Below are 17,271 nucleotides of genomic sequence, written 5' to 3'. Positions count from 1 at the left end.
TCGGTTGTATGTAAAAGAGTTTTTATAAGATATGTTTGTGTGAGTTGATTGAGTTTTTATGTGATATCATTGAGCAAAATCTGTAGGCATTATGTGTTTACAATTTCATACTATTGCAAGGATATAAGGTTTAAGCTGTAACATAGAGTCACCTGTATGTTGTTTAAGGCACTGTTTTTGTTTATTCAATTGTATGGGTTTAGAGGAATAAAACCCGAGTTTGACCTTCAGGATTTTAGAATGATTACTATAAAATTGAAATGATTTTTAGAGTCATTTAATGCTTAATAGTATAGTAAAACTATCGACTGTTTTTATCATGGAAATGCAATGTGATTCGAAATCGTAATATTGTTACAAAGTATTCATTTGATAATTTGAAATTTAGGTTTCGCTGTCAGTTGAAATCTGACATGGCAATTCGTCAAACAGTTATATGGAAATTGTATTTGAAGTATAAGTTTTGTTACGACAGCATAAACTTCTTTTTATGGTTGAAGAAATTGATTTGTTTTGGTTGCTGTTTTATCAATATCTGAATGGTATGTAATTTTGTATTTAGATTTAATTATATCTGAATTTTGTTGTGAAGTATTTTCATAGTTATTATGGTTTGTTTGGAATGTTATGTTGAAACAGAATTCTTTTTAATTTATCCTGATGTATTTCTGTTCATAAATGAAATGGAAAGTTGTTTTGTGAAAGGCAGCTTTATGATATAAGTTAACCAAATTAAACTAGAATATCATACGAGCATTATTTATTTGTCTTGGTCTTTTCAAAGGATAAATTTAGTTTACTTCGACAGTAGGAATAAGTAGTATAGTGTTACGACTGGTAATTATCATTAAACCGGTGTAATAGTTTAGTTATAATTACAAGGGCGTAATATTATAGTACTTATTTCTGTTGTTAAAATAATCTAAGTTTACTTTTGAATGTGACAGTAAAAGATGAGTTTGTTTATCAAAAGATGAAGAATGTAATAACTGATTTGCTATTCATAATTGTGCATTCTTAGAATATCTGCTTGATGTGTATTTTAAGGATAACTGTAATGAATGTATATCGAGGTGGCTGAATATCGAATTACTCTAATTCAGTTGATTAAATCAGTGATAACCTTAAAATAATTTGGGATGGATTAAATTTATATAAAATATTTTTGGCCTTACCTATGACTTAAACCTGTATGGTTGAGTACGGAGAAAAAGGCATATTTCTCTTCTATCAATGATAAGTATAATAGAAATTTCCGTTATGAGTTGACTATGGGCATACCAAACATGGATGCAAAATCTTAGTGCTATAACGATGACACCTCAGTATATATATGATTCATTTACGGGTTATTCTTAGTGTGAGTTTAATTTTGCGTTGTTAAGTAAATATTTACTTCTTGCATATTAATTTGAAAACTGCACTATGATTAAATGGTTCAGATGTCTGCATTATAGTTTATATATGTTTATTCTAACATGTATGCAGGTGGATTATTCATTTGATTCAGTGTGTACTGAGCCCTCTTGTTTTGTGTTGCATTCTTTTATGTGATCACTTTCAGGTGCTTTGTAATGGCTAATAGGTATCTGAGGATTACTGTTGAAGATTACTTTATTCAGAAAACTATTCGTTGAAGAATACTCGAAGGGAACTTGATAATATATATTTTTTTTTAAAAAGAATATGTATCTCATTCTTATTTTGAACTCCATATGTATTTGTGTTTCTATGGAGATGTGTGTGTAGATGGAATTCTTTATTATTATGAAGTTTTCGTTTTAAGTGTGGATAGATCAATGTATGGACACATATATTACGTTGAGTAATAGAAAAAAAAAAAAAAATTGTTGTGTTTTTCTTTCTAGTTTTGTTTCATTATTTTCTTCTTTATGCTTGGGTGGTCATTACATATGTCAAGGGGTGATGTAGGAGAACCCAAGACATGTCTAGACAGGACTATGCCCCATAGAAATGTGCAAACATCTACTGTAAGCATGATGAATGCATATGTGATTGCCATACCAAGTATGTAGGTGCACACAGTTGTAGATGCATGATAGGTGCAAAAGTGTGTGATTTGTCACCTCTATCCGACCATCCAACTACAAATGAAAGGCTGTGCACCAACCCAATTGTGTATAAAATCTCTTCCATGGGGATCATCAATGTCTGTTAGCAAATTGGGAGTCACAATTGAAGACAACAGATGTAGGTAACTCAAATTGAACACATACATGATGGAAGAAGAGGCATTCAATTTCCTCTGTAGTGATGCTTTTCTCACAAGCTAACTTCAAGTCCATCTTTGAAAATCTATCCACTATAACAAACACCATATCATTTTGGTGATTTTTCAAAAGGAATCTTCTCATGAAATTTATACTAATAAAACTACCACGTCTTTGTGGAATTATATGAGATATATGTTGGAAAAATGTCCACCGTTCCCCTCAGGATTTGTTACGAGGGCTTAACCGCCTTCCTTACTATAAGTTGAGTGGTTCTATTGAGCACTAACAAATCAGTCTTTTGGTGCAACGGCAACCCCACTCTAACAAGCGGCATCAGAGCTTGGTCAGAGGTTCGAACCCTCAAACCCTTGGGTAACGCAAAGGGGGAGATTGTCGGAAAAATGTCCAGCACTCCCCTCAGGATTTGTGACAAGGGCTGAACCGCCTCTTGTGTACTATAAGTTGACTGATTGTATCAGGCATTAACAAATTGATCTTTTGGGGCAACGGAAACCCCACTCTAACAATATCTAAAGCTCGAGCTTCTTGTTTGTGGACTTGGCAATGCAACAAGGATGTAGGACTTGATATGGCACTCAAAGTCTACACACATGTGAGGCTAGTAGAAATGTTATTGTAGCACCACTAAGGCCTTGGTGATACCAAAATAACCAGCCATCTTAACACAATGCATCTACAAAATGAGTTGTTGGCTTGGTGTTCATTCTAGAACACAAAAATGTTTGAGCTTGAAAAGACACTTGTCATTCACGAAATACATCAATCTATTTACCCCAAGCAAGTGTGGCATATGTCTCTGTGAAGTTCTAATCTACTAAGTAGAGGTTAGTCAATGAAGTTGGTACCATGCAATTCCAATGATGTGATAAGCATGAGCTGACAGTTTGCTAAATTAATTTGTTCCCTTATTTTGCTTCGCTTCTTGTGCATGATTACTAGATGGAACTATTGAATAATATCATCCATATAAAGGTTTGGATCAAACTTGCACTAAAAATACCTATCAATCTCGTCATTCTATGCTCTTGGTGTTTGTTAAAAATGAAGTCATTTCTTTAATCTGTGAACAAGGTTAGGATGTATTTGATTTACAAAATCTGGTGGTTGATCCACATATATTTCTTCATTTAGGAAAGCATTTTAAATATTCATTTGATGAATATGCCACCCACAAGTAGCAGACAAGGAGTGACCATATTTATTTTGATGACGAGAAAATATTACTTCATAATCAACCTTTTTGACTGAATCCTTTACCAGTCAATCTAGCTTCGAATTTTTCTATAGCTTCATTTGATTTGAATTTCGTTCTTAAACCCATTTGCAGCCAGTAACATTCTTACCTTTGGGGAGGTGCATAAGTATACCTTTAGCAATACATCAAATTCCACTTTCATGGCTTGCTCCCATTCGTTCTTCCCTTAGTTTGCTCATGTGAGATTGGGTCACTTTTCTATAAGACTTTGGCCATGAGTGCATGCCATTCCTTCCTTGGATTTTCGGGCCTAACCTTTATATCCTTTCAACACTCCTTGTCTTTTGTCTAGCTGTAATATCATCATCATTACCCTTAGATCTTCAGGCATTGCCTATATATTCTTTCGGCACTCCTTGTCTTTTGTTTAGCTGTAATGTCTCCTGTCTGGCTGAAATATCTTCATCACTACCTGAAAAAAGAGTTGTCACAAACATTAGTTGTTTCATTTTATAATAGTATGAAATTCATTTATAGTAGTGGATACGTCAACCTCATCAACAGTCTCCATTTCTTGTAAAATATATAGAAAGTAAGAATCACTTTTTGTTGTAGAATGAGGAGTAGCTATAAGTGGTACATAATTATCAAATTTTACATCTCTACTAATAAAAATCTCTTTATTGCCAACTCAAATAACTTGCACAACTTTAATTCTTCACTATAACCCATAAGAAAACACTTATGAATCTTTGACCCTAACACATCACACACATCTTCAAAATTTGGAATGTTTGTTAATCCTCTAACCATATTGATTATGACCATATATTGTCACTCTATATATTTTATCTGCCCAAGTCTAGCATGCTAATGTTTTGACATATAAATCAATTAGAAGGATAAAAGCATTGGAGAGAGTATTCATCACAAACAAAGAGAACATATTTAAATAGACTCTTTATGATTAACTCTACCAATAGCAACTACATTTCTTGAGTTCTTTGTATCTCTAATAATGACGTGATTAGCAATGACAACAAACTACTAACCAACTTTGAGCAATTTTTGTACTGAAATAAGATTTGTCCCTAATCCCTCAACCAATTAAAAATGTTTCAAAGTCCCATTAAAAGCAGCAAAAACTAGGGTGTTGTCCCTTTACAAAACAGCCCAAAGGGAAAACAGTCAGCAAAACAGACAGTAGCAGAAAACTAACAGCAGACTGGGAATATAAAAAATGGCCGAATAAAATCCCAACGTTACAGTAATAGCCCCTGTTCTTCTAACTGGAAGTTTCATTTGATTGTCAGTGATAATTTCTCAATCTGAATTCTTTCTTGCATGAAAATTAATAAACAATGATCTACCCTTACTTATGTGTCAAAGGATGCTCCTAATTTTAGTATCCATTCTTTATTAGAGTCTAAAGCATACCCCCTCTTGCACTAGATAGGAGCAGTAGGACAAGTCAGAGCCCTGGGCCGCTTCAAAGTGATCCTGGAGGAGGGTCACAGCTGACAGGAGTCCGTCTTAGGCTTCACAGATCTGAAGTGGGGGGTGGGTCCAAGCTAACGCTTGGTACTGTGTGCTGAGTGAAGCCCTATGAAGAAGGAATGGGCTGACAGGGTAGAGGCATTGTCAAATGCTAGTGTTGGAGTGTGTGGTCCTAAAGCCTTAAAAGATTCCTGAAGATAAAAGGAAAGGCGCCTCTAATCCATATATCTAAACAAGGTATAGAGCAACCATGCCTCCCTGAAGAGGCAGTAGAACCTCCCTCTGATCTTGTGGTATGGAGAGTTGTAAATGAAGTGCCCCTCTGATTCAACCTCCCAAACGCTACAAAGCTGACATGACTTGTGCATTTTGTTAAAACTTAATATGATGGTTGGTCTTGCATCAAAGTCAATGAGAACTACTCTGAAAAAACCAAGGGGGATCCTAAAGGAATGAGGCGGGATACGTAGGAAGGATAAATAATGAGTTTGTCCTTCAACTCCAAAAATTTTTTTGCATATAAGGCCATTTTAGGATCTTTGGAGGTTAACCCAAATAGTGTGAATGAACTTCCTATAAGTGTCATCTCTGATGCACCTATTCAGCTCCTGGCGGGAAGGAAGAAGATGTTGGAGAGGGAGAGGGGGGATCAAGAGAATACTAGGAGGGAGGCGATCCATGGTGATCCCATAGACCCAAGTAGGGCTGAAGTCTCAGCGAACCAACCACGAGTCCAACCAGAGGAGACTATAGAAGCAGCGATAGACTCCGAAGAACAATAGGCAAACTTAGGGTTTCTGTGACGCCCATCATTAGAATCAGCAAGGCCCTAGAGGTGGTGAAGGTACCGGACTAGATCAAGGATGGCCTCAAGCCTAAAGGGGTGAGCCCCAAACTCTATAAGAACAATGTTGTGCAAGATGGATGGAGAATCTAAACCCACTCAGCAAAAGCCCAACCAAAGTCCATCAAAGGACCCCACACCGTTGAACCATAGAGATCAGCAGGTCTAATAAGTATGTCCATAAGTGCCATCTTGGACAATGTGTCCTAGAAGTGATGCGAGAAACATTGTCACTCAAGGAGGGCGAATGAACCATACCCTTATCCATGGTTGAAGAGAAGGTCTCATGGTAAAGCAAGGAAAAGAGAACTTGACCCCCAGGTATGTGTATGAGGAAGAGTTCACCTCCAAATCTTCTCCAAATTAATTGTCAACTAACGTAACTTGCCAAAGGATGCCAGACTATCCATTTGTCTTTGCAAATCTTCTAGAGAGGCCCAAAGAACCACATCATCAGCAAAAAGAAGAATAGGGAGCAGAACCTGATAAAAACTCAATTGTCCCTAGAAAGATTACGGTCTTGAAGTTGTCACTCTAGCTTGTCAATGTAGATACCAAACAAAGTAGACAACAAGGGGCATCCCTGCTTAACCCTAATGGTACTCCTTGTGAATTTTGAAAGCCTAAAGGGGTCTTCAGAAAGGCAACAGTCCCCAAGAAGAGTACGGTCTTGAAGGTGTCGCTCTAGCTCATCAATGTAGATACCGAACAAAGGAGGCAATAAGGGGCATCCCTACCTAACCCTAATAATGCTCCTTATGAATTTTGAAAGCCTAAAGGGGTTTTGAGACTACCCAAAACCCTCTCATAAAGTCTCGTGATAGCTACCAAAAGAGTCCCAATAATATAGATATCCTAAAGCCTCTAAAAAAGGGTCATCCTAGGGATAGAGTCAAAGGCTTTGTTAAAGTCCACAAAGCAACAATACCTTCAAGGAGCGATGGCACACCTTCTCAATAATGCCTTAGAGAGTCAACATGTGATCTATAGTCTGATAATTCGCTCTAAAACCGGCTCGCCCCATGGCTTGAATGTGACAATAATCCAACTCTCTCAACAAAAGATGACGAAGAGTCGTAGCATACTACTTGGAGATGATGTACCCAACCATGATGGTTTTGTAATTATTGGCATTCAAGGTAGGACCTGCCTTGTAGATCGGATGGATGATTACGTGCAACCAAGAAGGGGAGAAACTCTTCCAACCAACTTGGTTGAAGAGATCGGCTAAATAGGACCCCATAACAATGATGTCGTACTTAAATAACTTGGCCTAAAAACCCTCCTTGTGAATTGCCCTCCTAGAGTTTGAAATTTGACCGCCTTCCTAATGGTGGTGTAGGAGAAAGGTGACAATGAGAGGGGGAAGTAACCCAAAAATGGTGCAGACTGAGGACATCATAGAACACAAAGTTATGAGAAATCAATAAACTGAGGTCAAGCTCAAAGAGCAAGTGGGTGTGGCATGGAAAACAGAACACCAAAAGAACTTAGGGTAACACTCATAGTTACACCGGCCTAGGTAACGTGGGGATGGGGGGACAAGTTTTCGGGACAAGGGGTGGACAAATAAGCGGCGGTGCGAGATCTTAAGGTTTCGGAAATGACAATGGGGAAATGACCACTCACCAGGTGTACTTACCGAATAATATGGGTATACTAGTGTGCTGCACCTTACAATTCTATGGGCGACGCTTCAATGGGAGACGGGACAAAGGAGCCTCAATTTGGGGATAGCGGCAGGGAACGGGACGGGGGGACAAGGGGCTATATAGTATATACTATACATATGATACTTAAAATGCTAATTATAAAAACATGTATAACAATATAAGACATAAAGATATATAATAATAATTTGCTAAAATGATAAAATTTAAATACTTGACTCTTGAACATTGCACTGAACATTGAACATGAAAGTAGAACTTTGAACAATAAATATCAAAATTTTCAATAATCAAATGAGCAAATGAAAGAGTTCTAACTTCTATTATATAAATATCAAAAGTCATAAATATCAAAATTATGAGTATCTCATCATCAAGATGATTACATTGAACAACATGATAAGATGTTCAATATGCCCAATAGAATATTAAAACATGTTTACTTTAGTTGTTTTTGGTTGGATAGGGCACACTCAGCCATCCTCTAGAGGGGTCAAGGGACTTGTTCTCATCCCCCCATCCCCACAGGGGATGTGGGGACGTCCCCCCATCCCCGGCAAAACGGCGGCCGAATGGTGGTGTTGCTGGGGACACAAGAATGTTGTCCCCCTATCCCAGGTGCATCCCCGTCCCAGATGCATCGAGAAAAAAGGGCGAGGACACATCCCCAAGTTACTATGGTAACACTAGAGGGAGGCACGAAGGGTACTTCTACATTCGGAAATGTAAAGACATTTCTTATAGCAAAGAAGAAGATGGTAGTAGGCCTTGTCAAAGGTGTGAGAGGAGTGGCAAAGCATGTAGGCAAACCGAAGGGTCCGATGAGAGGCCTTATAGTCCTTATCATACCATTTTCTCCTAGGGCATGTGCTCTTGGTTTTGGGCAAGGAGAGTGGGAGGGGTGGAGAAATGAGGGAAGGAAGACATGGCGGCTTCCCAGATGGTCGAAGAAAAACAGAAGAACTTAGTGATGATGCATCACAAAGTGGAAAAGAGGGGAGGAGGGAGAAGCTATTTAAGATGGTAGGTAAAGATGTCAAGATCGTCATCATCAAAGTGAAAAGCAATGTAGGGAGAGGGGAAGGGGGGTTCGAGGGATAGAGGAACAAAGCAAAGCATGGTCGGCCAGAGGAAGGAGGGTAATGGAGAAGTGGCTAATGGAAGGGATGAAGCACTAGTGGGAGAGAACGTAATCTACCACACTAGCACAACCACCATGAGGCCTGCACGTGAATGAGTGTGATTGAGGAAAACAACATAACACATTAAGAACCACCAAGTCCACAGACTCACTAAGTCATACAAGATGTCTACTATACTTGGTTAGGGTACCATCCACATCCTCAGGAAACCTATAGAGCACCATAAGAGTCAAATACAAGTTCTCAATATATAGGGAATCAACCGCCTTTTTGTGCAAGGGGTCTGCGCAATTTGAGTCCTCGCATTGAAGTGCCAGAGGAGAACTTCTCCAATCATAGAGAATTGGGTGATGTTGTCATAAAGGTCAAAGAAGGGGTCCCCGTTAGGGCCATTGTGAATATCATAAGAGGAGGACACCGAAGGGAAGTAGCGAATGCCAAAGTAGATGTCTCTAACACGAGTCACAATGCAACATAACCGGACCCACATGAATCTAGTAGAGACGTATGATAGGACAATAGAATCCAAACCACGAAGTCGGTTGCTACCAAGGTAAGCAACCCTACCCAAACTGCAAACCCCACTAGAACTCCTAGTCTCGTTCTTAAAATTACATCCAATGGAAACTACCGAAACATGAGAAGAGGTCAAACCAAACACTCATGAGTTTCAATGAGGACTAACATATCTGAGGAATCCAATGCAACCTGAAGAAGGTTGAGAAAGGACCAGCCTAAACAATTACGTTCGAACATCTAACTTGTAAAGCTTGAATCTCCAAAACACCCCCTTGATCCCAATGCTTGGAGCATCATTTAGCGGCCATTGTTGTGGGTCTAGTCTCCCAACTAGGAGGAAACTATCTCTAATCACTGCCCTAAGATTTCTGATCACAACCCACTTGTCCTCTTGTCATGAAACAACCACAAGAGCTCTAGCAGCTTTAAGTTTTGCAACTTGAGATTTATTGAGAGCCTTGTCTAGAAAAATCCTAGTTGGCAAAGAAAAGAGTTTCCTACATGCCTTGAGCACGTGCACCTTATCAAGGGTTAAGGAATGGCAAAACTAGGCTGGAGTCATACCCAATCCAAGCCCTATAAAGAGATATCTAGAAGATCAAGCTGATTGCTAAGGAAAAAGAACACCCAAGCCCTATAAAAAAAAGTTAAACAGCCAAGGTTGAAATGAACTGATAAGCCATGTCAAACAAGTGTTTCCAAGGTTTGCAAGTATGAAGTAATGGGTTGATAAATATTTTTACAACCAGGAAAAGGAAGTTGTCTCAAGCATAATAGGACCTTCTCCCATATGGTCCTATGTGCCTTGAGCACGCACACCCTATCAAGGGTTAAGGAATGACAATATAGGTTAGAGTCATACCCAACCCAAGCCCTATAAAGATATATCTAGAAGATTGAGCTGATTGCTAAGGAAAAAGAACACCCAAGGTCGGAATGAACTGACAGGCCATGTCAAACAAGTATTCCCCAGGTTTGCAAGTATGAAGTAATGGGTTGATAAATATTCTTACAACTGGGAAAAGGAAGTTTCTCGAGCATAATAGGACCTTCTCACATGATCATAGAGGTTGAAAAATACAATATAGTTGCAAATAAGTTATAGATATGTTTCAGTAATTTCAAAACAAAAACATGAGCTCACTTTAGCCCAAAGTTCCTAGACTCAGACTCGGACTCAGCATGGCTGACTTGACTGAGGACCCTTGACTCGGCAAAACTCTAGAAAGTGAAAAAATCTAAAACATACAGCTTAAAGACACAATAAAATCATTAAATAGAAGCTAATTTGATCACATACACAAATATACACCGATCACATAAGTACAAACGCAATTTGTAGTTGAAGGAAATAGCAACTTAGATATAAAAAATTATTAATATTGTCAAATGTATATAAAACTCATGGAATATGGAATCGGTGACAACAAATGTTCCAAACATATGTGAAAACAAAAACAAGTCCATGGCTCAAGCTCAGGCTTCAGCCAAGTATATGAAGAAATAGAAACAGAAAAACCAAGTTAAAACACTCAATTTTTATGTTTTTTTTATGCACATAACTTATGTCCTCCAACCAAGCTATTGAACCTGAGCCCAAGAGCAAGAGTACATCAGCACAAACTGGATGGGATGAGCCGAGTCAAGACAATAAAAGGTGTCCCTGCCAACGATAAAGGAAAAGAGAAAACAATAGGAATATCCCCAAGTCAATTGCTAATTCAGAATTGCATATCATTTACGTGCTGATGAGTGCCACTAATTTATAGATGAAAGCCTCCAAGATAGGTGAAAGGAGCCTACAAGAACTCACCAGGGAGTTAGATTATGGGATGGCAGACACTATTAAATTTCCCCCACCTGATTGGTGAATATTTTAATGAGTATTACTTAAAAGTTAAAACTTAATCTCTAACTTTTCAAGATTCACTACTCAGGATGACATGAAGATGGTAAAGGAAGAACTAAAATGTCAAGGGCAAACAATAGTGGCAACACATAATTAGGACAACATCAATGTGGTTATTTGCAAGCTGGATGATTTAGATCCACATCACAGACCAAAAAGGGTGGTAAAGAAAGAGATTTCATAAATTTGAAAATTATTACACCCTGCATGGAGATGTCTCTCAAATGTTTTCACATGAATGACAGATATAGCACAATAAGAATAGCTGAAAAGAAAACCCTAACAAATATAGATTACTATCTTAACCTCAGAAAATGATTTGAATAGTATAGTTTCTTGTTACTATAGCTTCTTACAAGTGAAATATTTTTCGTTTTTTGGCCTCGCTCTTCACAGAGAGACTTTTTAGTTGGTTTACACGTTTACTACATCTAATGGAATGAACAGTATTTTCTGAAGATTTTGTGGAAATTTGATGTGCAGCTGATCTTGGCCACCTAGATTGTATAATCATACCACCCAGATAATTTAGTGCAAAAATTTGTAATATTTACAAAGCATTTAATTATATATATAATAATACATCATTTTGTGCCACAAGACCTTATTTTATTAGTGTGGGCACAAAATGATGTATTACTATATCACAATGTACAAACATTGTAAATGTGTGAGCAGTTCACTGTTGACTTTCATAGATTCCCATACTGTCCACCTGGGTTGCAGCTCATCAGTGGTCTCGTCTATCCATGTGACAAACAAAAGGGATGAACCCAAATGCAAATGCTGGGAGACTTTGGCAGAAAACATTCTCTGAGACTTGTCTTCTCCACAAAAATTAGGTCCATGTGTGCTGCCCTGCCCCTCAAGGAGTATATTTGAGGACACTTCCGTAGAAAATACAAAAACAAATCTCTCATTCACATCATAGGTATCATCATTTAATAATATTATTATTCGTTGAAAAAATAATAGTAATATCCTGTTGAAAATAGACACCATTCCCCTCCAACCACCTAACTGGTTTGTTGGTTTAAGGAACATTGGGTACAGCTTAACTCTATAGAATTGAATATGGGCAAGAAAGATGACTTTATGGCATGCACTAGAACATTCATGTTACTCGCTTTTAATGCCAGTAAAATGAATAGTGCATGTCCAACTATGGATTACTGTATAAAGAAGGAAATGGAATACCCAAGGTCAAAATGAACAGATAGACCATGGCAAACAAATATTTAGGTGGTTTGTTAGTATGACGTGATGGATTAATAAATATCCTTGTATCCAGGGAAGGAGGTTATGTCAAGCATAATAGGACCTTCTTACATATGGTCATAGGAGTTAAAACACGTATACTAGAAGTCAAATGCATGCCATGTGGATGGTTAGAAGGGATTGATGAAGAAACACTAGTTATGTTTACACCCGTATATGAAAGAACACACTAGGTAAGGCAGGCCTTGAGCAAATCAGCTCTTGGCAGAGAAATAACGTCTAACTCAAAAATTTATAGTAATTTCCAGTAAAGTAACAATTCAACAATGGGCCTCATCAAATAAGTTATGGGGATTTGTGGAGCATCTGTTCTTATAGTTAAAAGAAATAGACCCATTTAGCACAAAAATTCTCATTTCAAGGAAATCATTATGTCGGTTGTGACTAAAGGAGCTTGTAATGTCATCATAATGTATCTAAGTTCCACTAAATAGGTTATACATATGTTGCAGTAATTTTAAGAGAATATATGAGATCACTTTTAGGCTTTAGCCAAATTAATTGAACTTGAGCACGAGACCAAAGCAGATTGCCACAAACTGGATGCGAACAGGTCATGAAACAAAACAATGTAAGGCATCACTGCAAATGAACAATAATTTACTAGCATTCAGAATTGTGTACGATTTACATTCTGATAGGTACATCAAACTCTCTACAGAAGCCTACAATATAGGTGAAGAGACCTCCAATAACTCACCAGTGAAGCTAGATGATGAGCTGGCAGACACTATTAAAAATCCCCTGGCTGGTTTTCATGATTCACAGCTCAGAATGGCGAGGAGAATAAATAACAACTAAAATTAAAAAGGCACACAACTAAAACAAATAATTAGGAAAGCAGCTAAGTTGAATTTGCAACCTGTGCTGACCAGCGCTTTCCAATCCAGTAACAACCAGTGCAATGGAGGCAACTTCATGACATGATTAACAATTAGGTCTTGAAAAAACGCATACCAAACTATTTAGGCACTTTTAGACCCACCAAAATTCAATCGTAAAGCAACTAATTTCTATATGAATCTTCAAGACTCAAGATAATTAGTAGGCGGAATAAATCATAAGAATCATCTCGGTTGTAGTAATAGTCAAAAAAAGTAATAAATTTGCGTATGTGACAGAGTTGGTGTTACATGAGAAGTGAACTGAGTCATTGACAACGATCAAAAATTTCCATTTGTCAAACTTTGAAGCAATGAAATGCCAAACCAGCATTTCAGCTATCCTAATGGTTATTGGCAGCATTATCGTTCAGTCAAAGCCATAGATTAAAATAATGTTAGAATGCGTTTACAGATCCCAAAGTTGAGATAGCTTTATGATAACTACTAACATAATAGATTTTTAACTCGGCCTAACAATCACGCAGAAGTAGCAGAAATCCTTTAATCAAAACAATATAAAGTGCGACCTTGGTACTATTAACCATTTACACTGTATTACAATATACAACGTCACTCAGAAAATCAGCGAGTTCAATGGGTGAAAATGAGAAATATATTACCTAGACTAAAAAGCTAGTTGAGATTGACTGATTGCCGTACCTTTGGGGATTGGCATCAGCTTCTAGAGAAAAGAAGCATCATAACAGATATTTTGCGATTGGTAAGCTACTACAGAAGGTCAAGACACCAACTCTGTCCACCAAACATCCGTTCTACAGTACTTTCTTCCTTTTGTGGTGAAGAGTTATCCAAAAACAAAAAAATACCATTTTACGTAACTTTCTTTCTTCTGAGCCATCTTTAACCCGGTCAAAGACCGTGTTATGAAGAATAAAAACAAGCTGGTGAGATACAACATGACTACAACTGTCATCAGTAAAACATAACCTTCGTCGAACAAGAAAGGAGCCATGGAAAGATATGGCAAAGGATTATTGATTAGGGGTTTTTACCCATAAAAAACAGAAGCAGTTTAGGATCAACCACAAAGGACTGCAATACCCAACCGTCTTCCATTGTTATTGCAGCCTTTTTACTTTGTTATTTTGACCCTCAGATGATACAAACTTACAAAAATTATCTCCTAATTTTTAGACTATCTTAAAAAACGGTGCGTATTTACGGTTATGTTTATCAGTTTTGCCTGAATGCAATGTAATCTGCAAGACCCAACAAGGGTGCAGCCTTCAATGGGTCAAAACAAGATAACTCATTCTTGGCTCTGCTCGCCAATTCGGAAGCAAATTCTTTTGCTTTCTCCAGACCCATCAACTTGGGATAGGTAGCCTTATCAGTAAGCAAATCTTTCCCTGCCGTCTTACCCAATTCTTCTGAAGATTTAGTGACGTCAAGAATGTCATCTACAACCTGAAACAGAAGCCCCACGCAGCGAGCATACCTCTTAATTCTCGCAATCTCCTCCTCCGTAGCACCACCAAGAATTCCTCCACTCACGACCGAACATTCCAAGAGCACGGCAGTCTTGTGTATATGAATCCATTCCAGAGTCTTAAGATTAACAGAAGAATCCCCTTCACATGAAATATCAGCAATCTGCCCTCCTACAAGCCCTTGAGAGCCTATTGTTTTCCCCAATTCGGATATCACCCTCAAAATCCTATCACTAGGCACGGCCTTGCTTGTGGCCACTGCAATATGCTCGAATGCAAAAGAAAGCAAAGCATCCCCTGCAAGAACAGCAGTGTCCTCACCAAAGACCTTATGATTTGTGGGCTTCCCTCTTCTGAAATCGTCATTATCCATGCAAGGCAAGTCATCATGAATCAGGGACATGGTATGAATCATCTCCATTGCACAGGCAGTTGGCATGGCTAGATCCTCGGTCCCCCCAACAAGTTCACATGAAGCAATGCAAAGAGCGGGCCTGACGCGCTTACCTCCTGCTAGAAGAGAATACCTCATTGATTCATGCAATTTTTGAGGATATTCAAGCGGTATTGCCTTATCCAGAGCCTTGTTTACCGCCTCGGCTTTGGAATGCATATACTCGTTGAAATCAAACTCAATAGCCAGCCCTTTCCTCTCCTTCTCTGTAACCAATTGGGCCACCGTCCTTGTGGATCTAACCGGCACCCAGACTTTTTTGTATGCCAATGATCCAGAATTCAGATGGCAGTTAATCTCCCCATTATTAGATGCACCCATTGAGGGCAAATTCAAATTCCCTCCTAGGCCATTTTTTAATGGCGCCAATTTGAAACAACTCCTCACAATTGTGCATTCTTGAGAAGAAGCAAAATTGGAGAAAAGAAAGCCCTGGCTACTTGCTGTCATTGCCATGTAAGCCATTCTATATTCCCAATAACTTACTGTACACTAGTCCTTCCAAGAACACTGTGGAAGAAAATCTACACCCCTGAAGTAAACACCCAGAAATTTTTAATTTGGCAGTGAGTTCTGACTTGCAGAGGGTTGAAAGTCTACACCCAGAGAGTGAAAAAACTTGACAAGATGACTTGCGCTCTTACTCTTTCTTCGGGATGTGAATGAGCGATTCAAAGAGATTCAAGCTATTTGTAATAAGATGGATCTCACAAGCGACAAGATTTCGAGATACCACTTAAGATATGAACGAATGGTACTTCAAAACGCGTACAAGAGGATAATTTTCTGTCATTGTATGCGGACAAGGCAGAGCTTATTCCTTATGCCATTGCTTGGCCGGTTTTGTTTTGAAGATTTCAAACAACTGTAGAGTCATTTTTTTATATACATTTTATTGTCAACTTAGGATTGCCTTGAGATTTTTACCGGTGGGATCAAAAAAATAATCGTATATTATTATTATTAATATTTGAGATCTGCATTATATTCTATGATTTAGCCTTGGCATGGAGAAAGTCTATGGAAGAAGAAAGCAGGCAGCTTGAAAAGGAAATGATTGAACTTATTATTATTAGACTTTCATGTCTTGTAATTAATTGTATGTTAAAATTCAGATCATGTAAACAAATTCGGCAGTAAACATGAGAAGTCAGAATTTTTTTGCCTTTCCATTATTAAGCAAGATCCTATTCTTATGAGATGACAAAGTGATTAATAATCTATATCTTATTCAAGATTATAGATATATGAATATGTAATTAGTTCATAATCTGTTTAAATTAGAGTTTTTTTGAAGTATGTTGGTTTAAAAGTTATGAGATACAGTAGATTGATCTTAAATTCATTGGTGTGATCTGAATATTGAATTGAAAAAGTATGTCGAACCTAATTCTAATAGATTTTTTTAATGAATTCTAATAGATTTTTATTTTATTTTATTTATTTATTTATGTTGTTATTTATATTGAAGAAGATTTGATCTCTAGTATATTTTACACATTTACAACATGCAATTTGTTAGGAGAAAGATTTAAGTATTTTGATCAAATGTGTGAGTGCGATAAACTTGTCTTGATATTGATATATTATTGGCTTAACATATCAAACATTCAATAAGGCCTTCTTAAACAACAACAATCGTGTATATTTTTTACATATAATATCATTATCCCTCAAAAGATCCTATTAATTGTTTAAAATGTCTTGATCTAGTAATATAGAAATGTCAAGGTAACCTACCACTTACTTACAGTGTAGGCAAATCAATAAATGTAAGAAATAAGGTAACTTACCACTTACTTACAATTTAGGCAAATCAATAAATGTAAGAAATACATTGACATCTTGGAAAATGGTTTCACTTCAATGTTCCTTAATGGAGCCATACTCAAGGAAAGGAAATGGTTAGGGTTGTTGTTGATTTCTTGGCCAAATCAATTTTCAATTAGAATAATATCAAGTTTGATATTTGATATAATCAAGATTGTCCTATATGAGATTTAAGTGGTTTTTGAAATTTTGTGAATGTTGACTACAATGTGTATCAATATTCTTCCATCTTATGAGTTTGATTTGTGTTGATGTTATTTTTTTTTAATATTGGTGATGCCAATTATATTATTGTTAATCGTCTTTAATTTTTATCCATTTTTTAATATAATATAATATAAAG

General features: G+C 37.3%; 1 protein-coding gene across 1 annotated transcript; it reads right to left on the bottom strand.

Moving 5' to 3' along the window:
- Positions 1 to 14,175: 14,175 nt before the first annotated feature.
- On the bottom strand, positions 14,176 to 15,757 carry LOC149580060 (geranylgeranyl pyrophosphate synthase, chloroplastic-like). Its single transcript, XM_089788760.1, has one exon. The coding sequence runs from the start codon at positions 15,561 to 15,563 to the stop codon at positions 14,388 to 14,390; it is 1,176 nt and encodes a 391-aa protein (XP_089644886.1). The 5' UTR covers positions 15,564 to 15,757; the 3' UTR covers positions 14,176 to 14,387.
- Between the last annotated feature and the right edge of the window lie 1,514 nt (positions 15,758 to 17,271).

This window comes from Cupressus sempervirens, chromosome 1 (assembly GCF_028749045.1).
Source record: "Cupressus sempervirens isolate cs-2001-9-10 chromosome 1, ASM2874904v1, whole genome shotgun sequence".
Classification (NCBI taxonomy): domain Eukaryota; kingdom Viridiplantae; phylum Streptophyta; class Pinopsida; order Cupressales; family Cupressaceae; genus Cupressus; species Cupressus sempervirens.
Note: the sequence above shows the minus strand (reverse complement) of the source record. Positions and strands in the feature narration are given on the sequence as shown.

Excerpts from the sequence above, each read along its gene's own strand:
- LOC149580060 (XM_089788760.1), bottom strand. The coding sequence starts at position 15,563 with ATGGCTTACATGGCAATGACAGCAAGTAGCCAGGGCTTTCTTTTCTCC.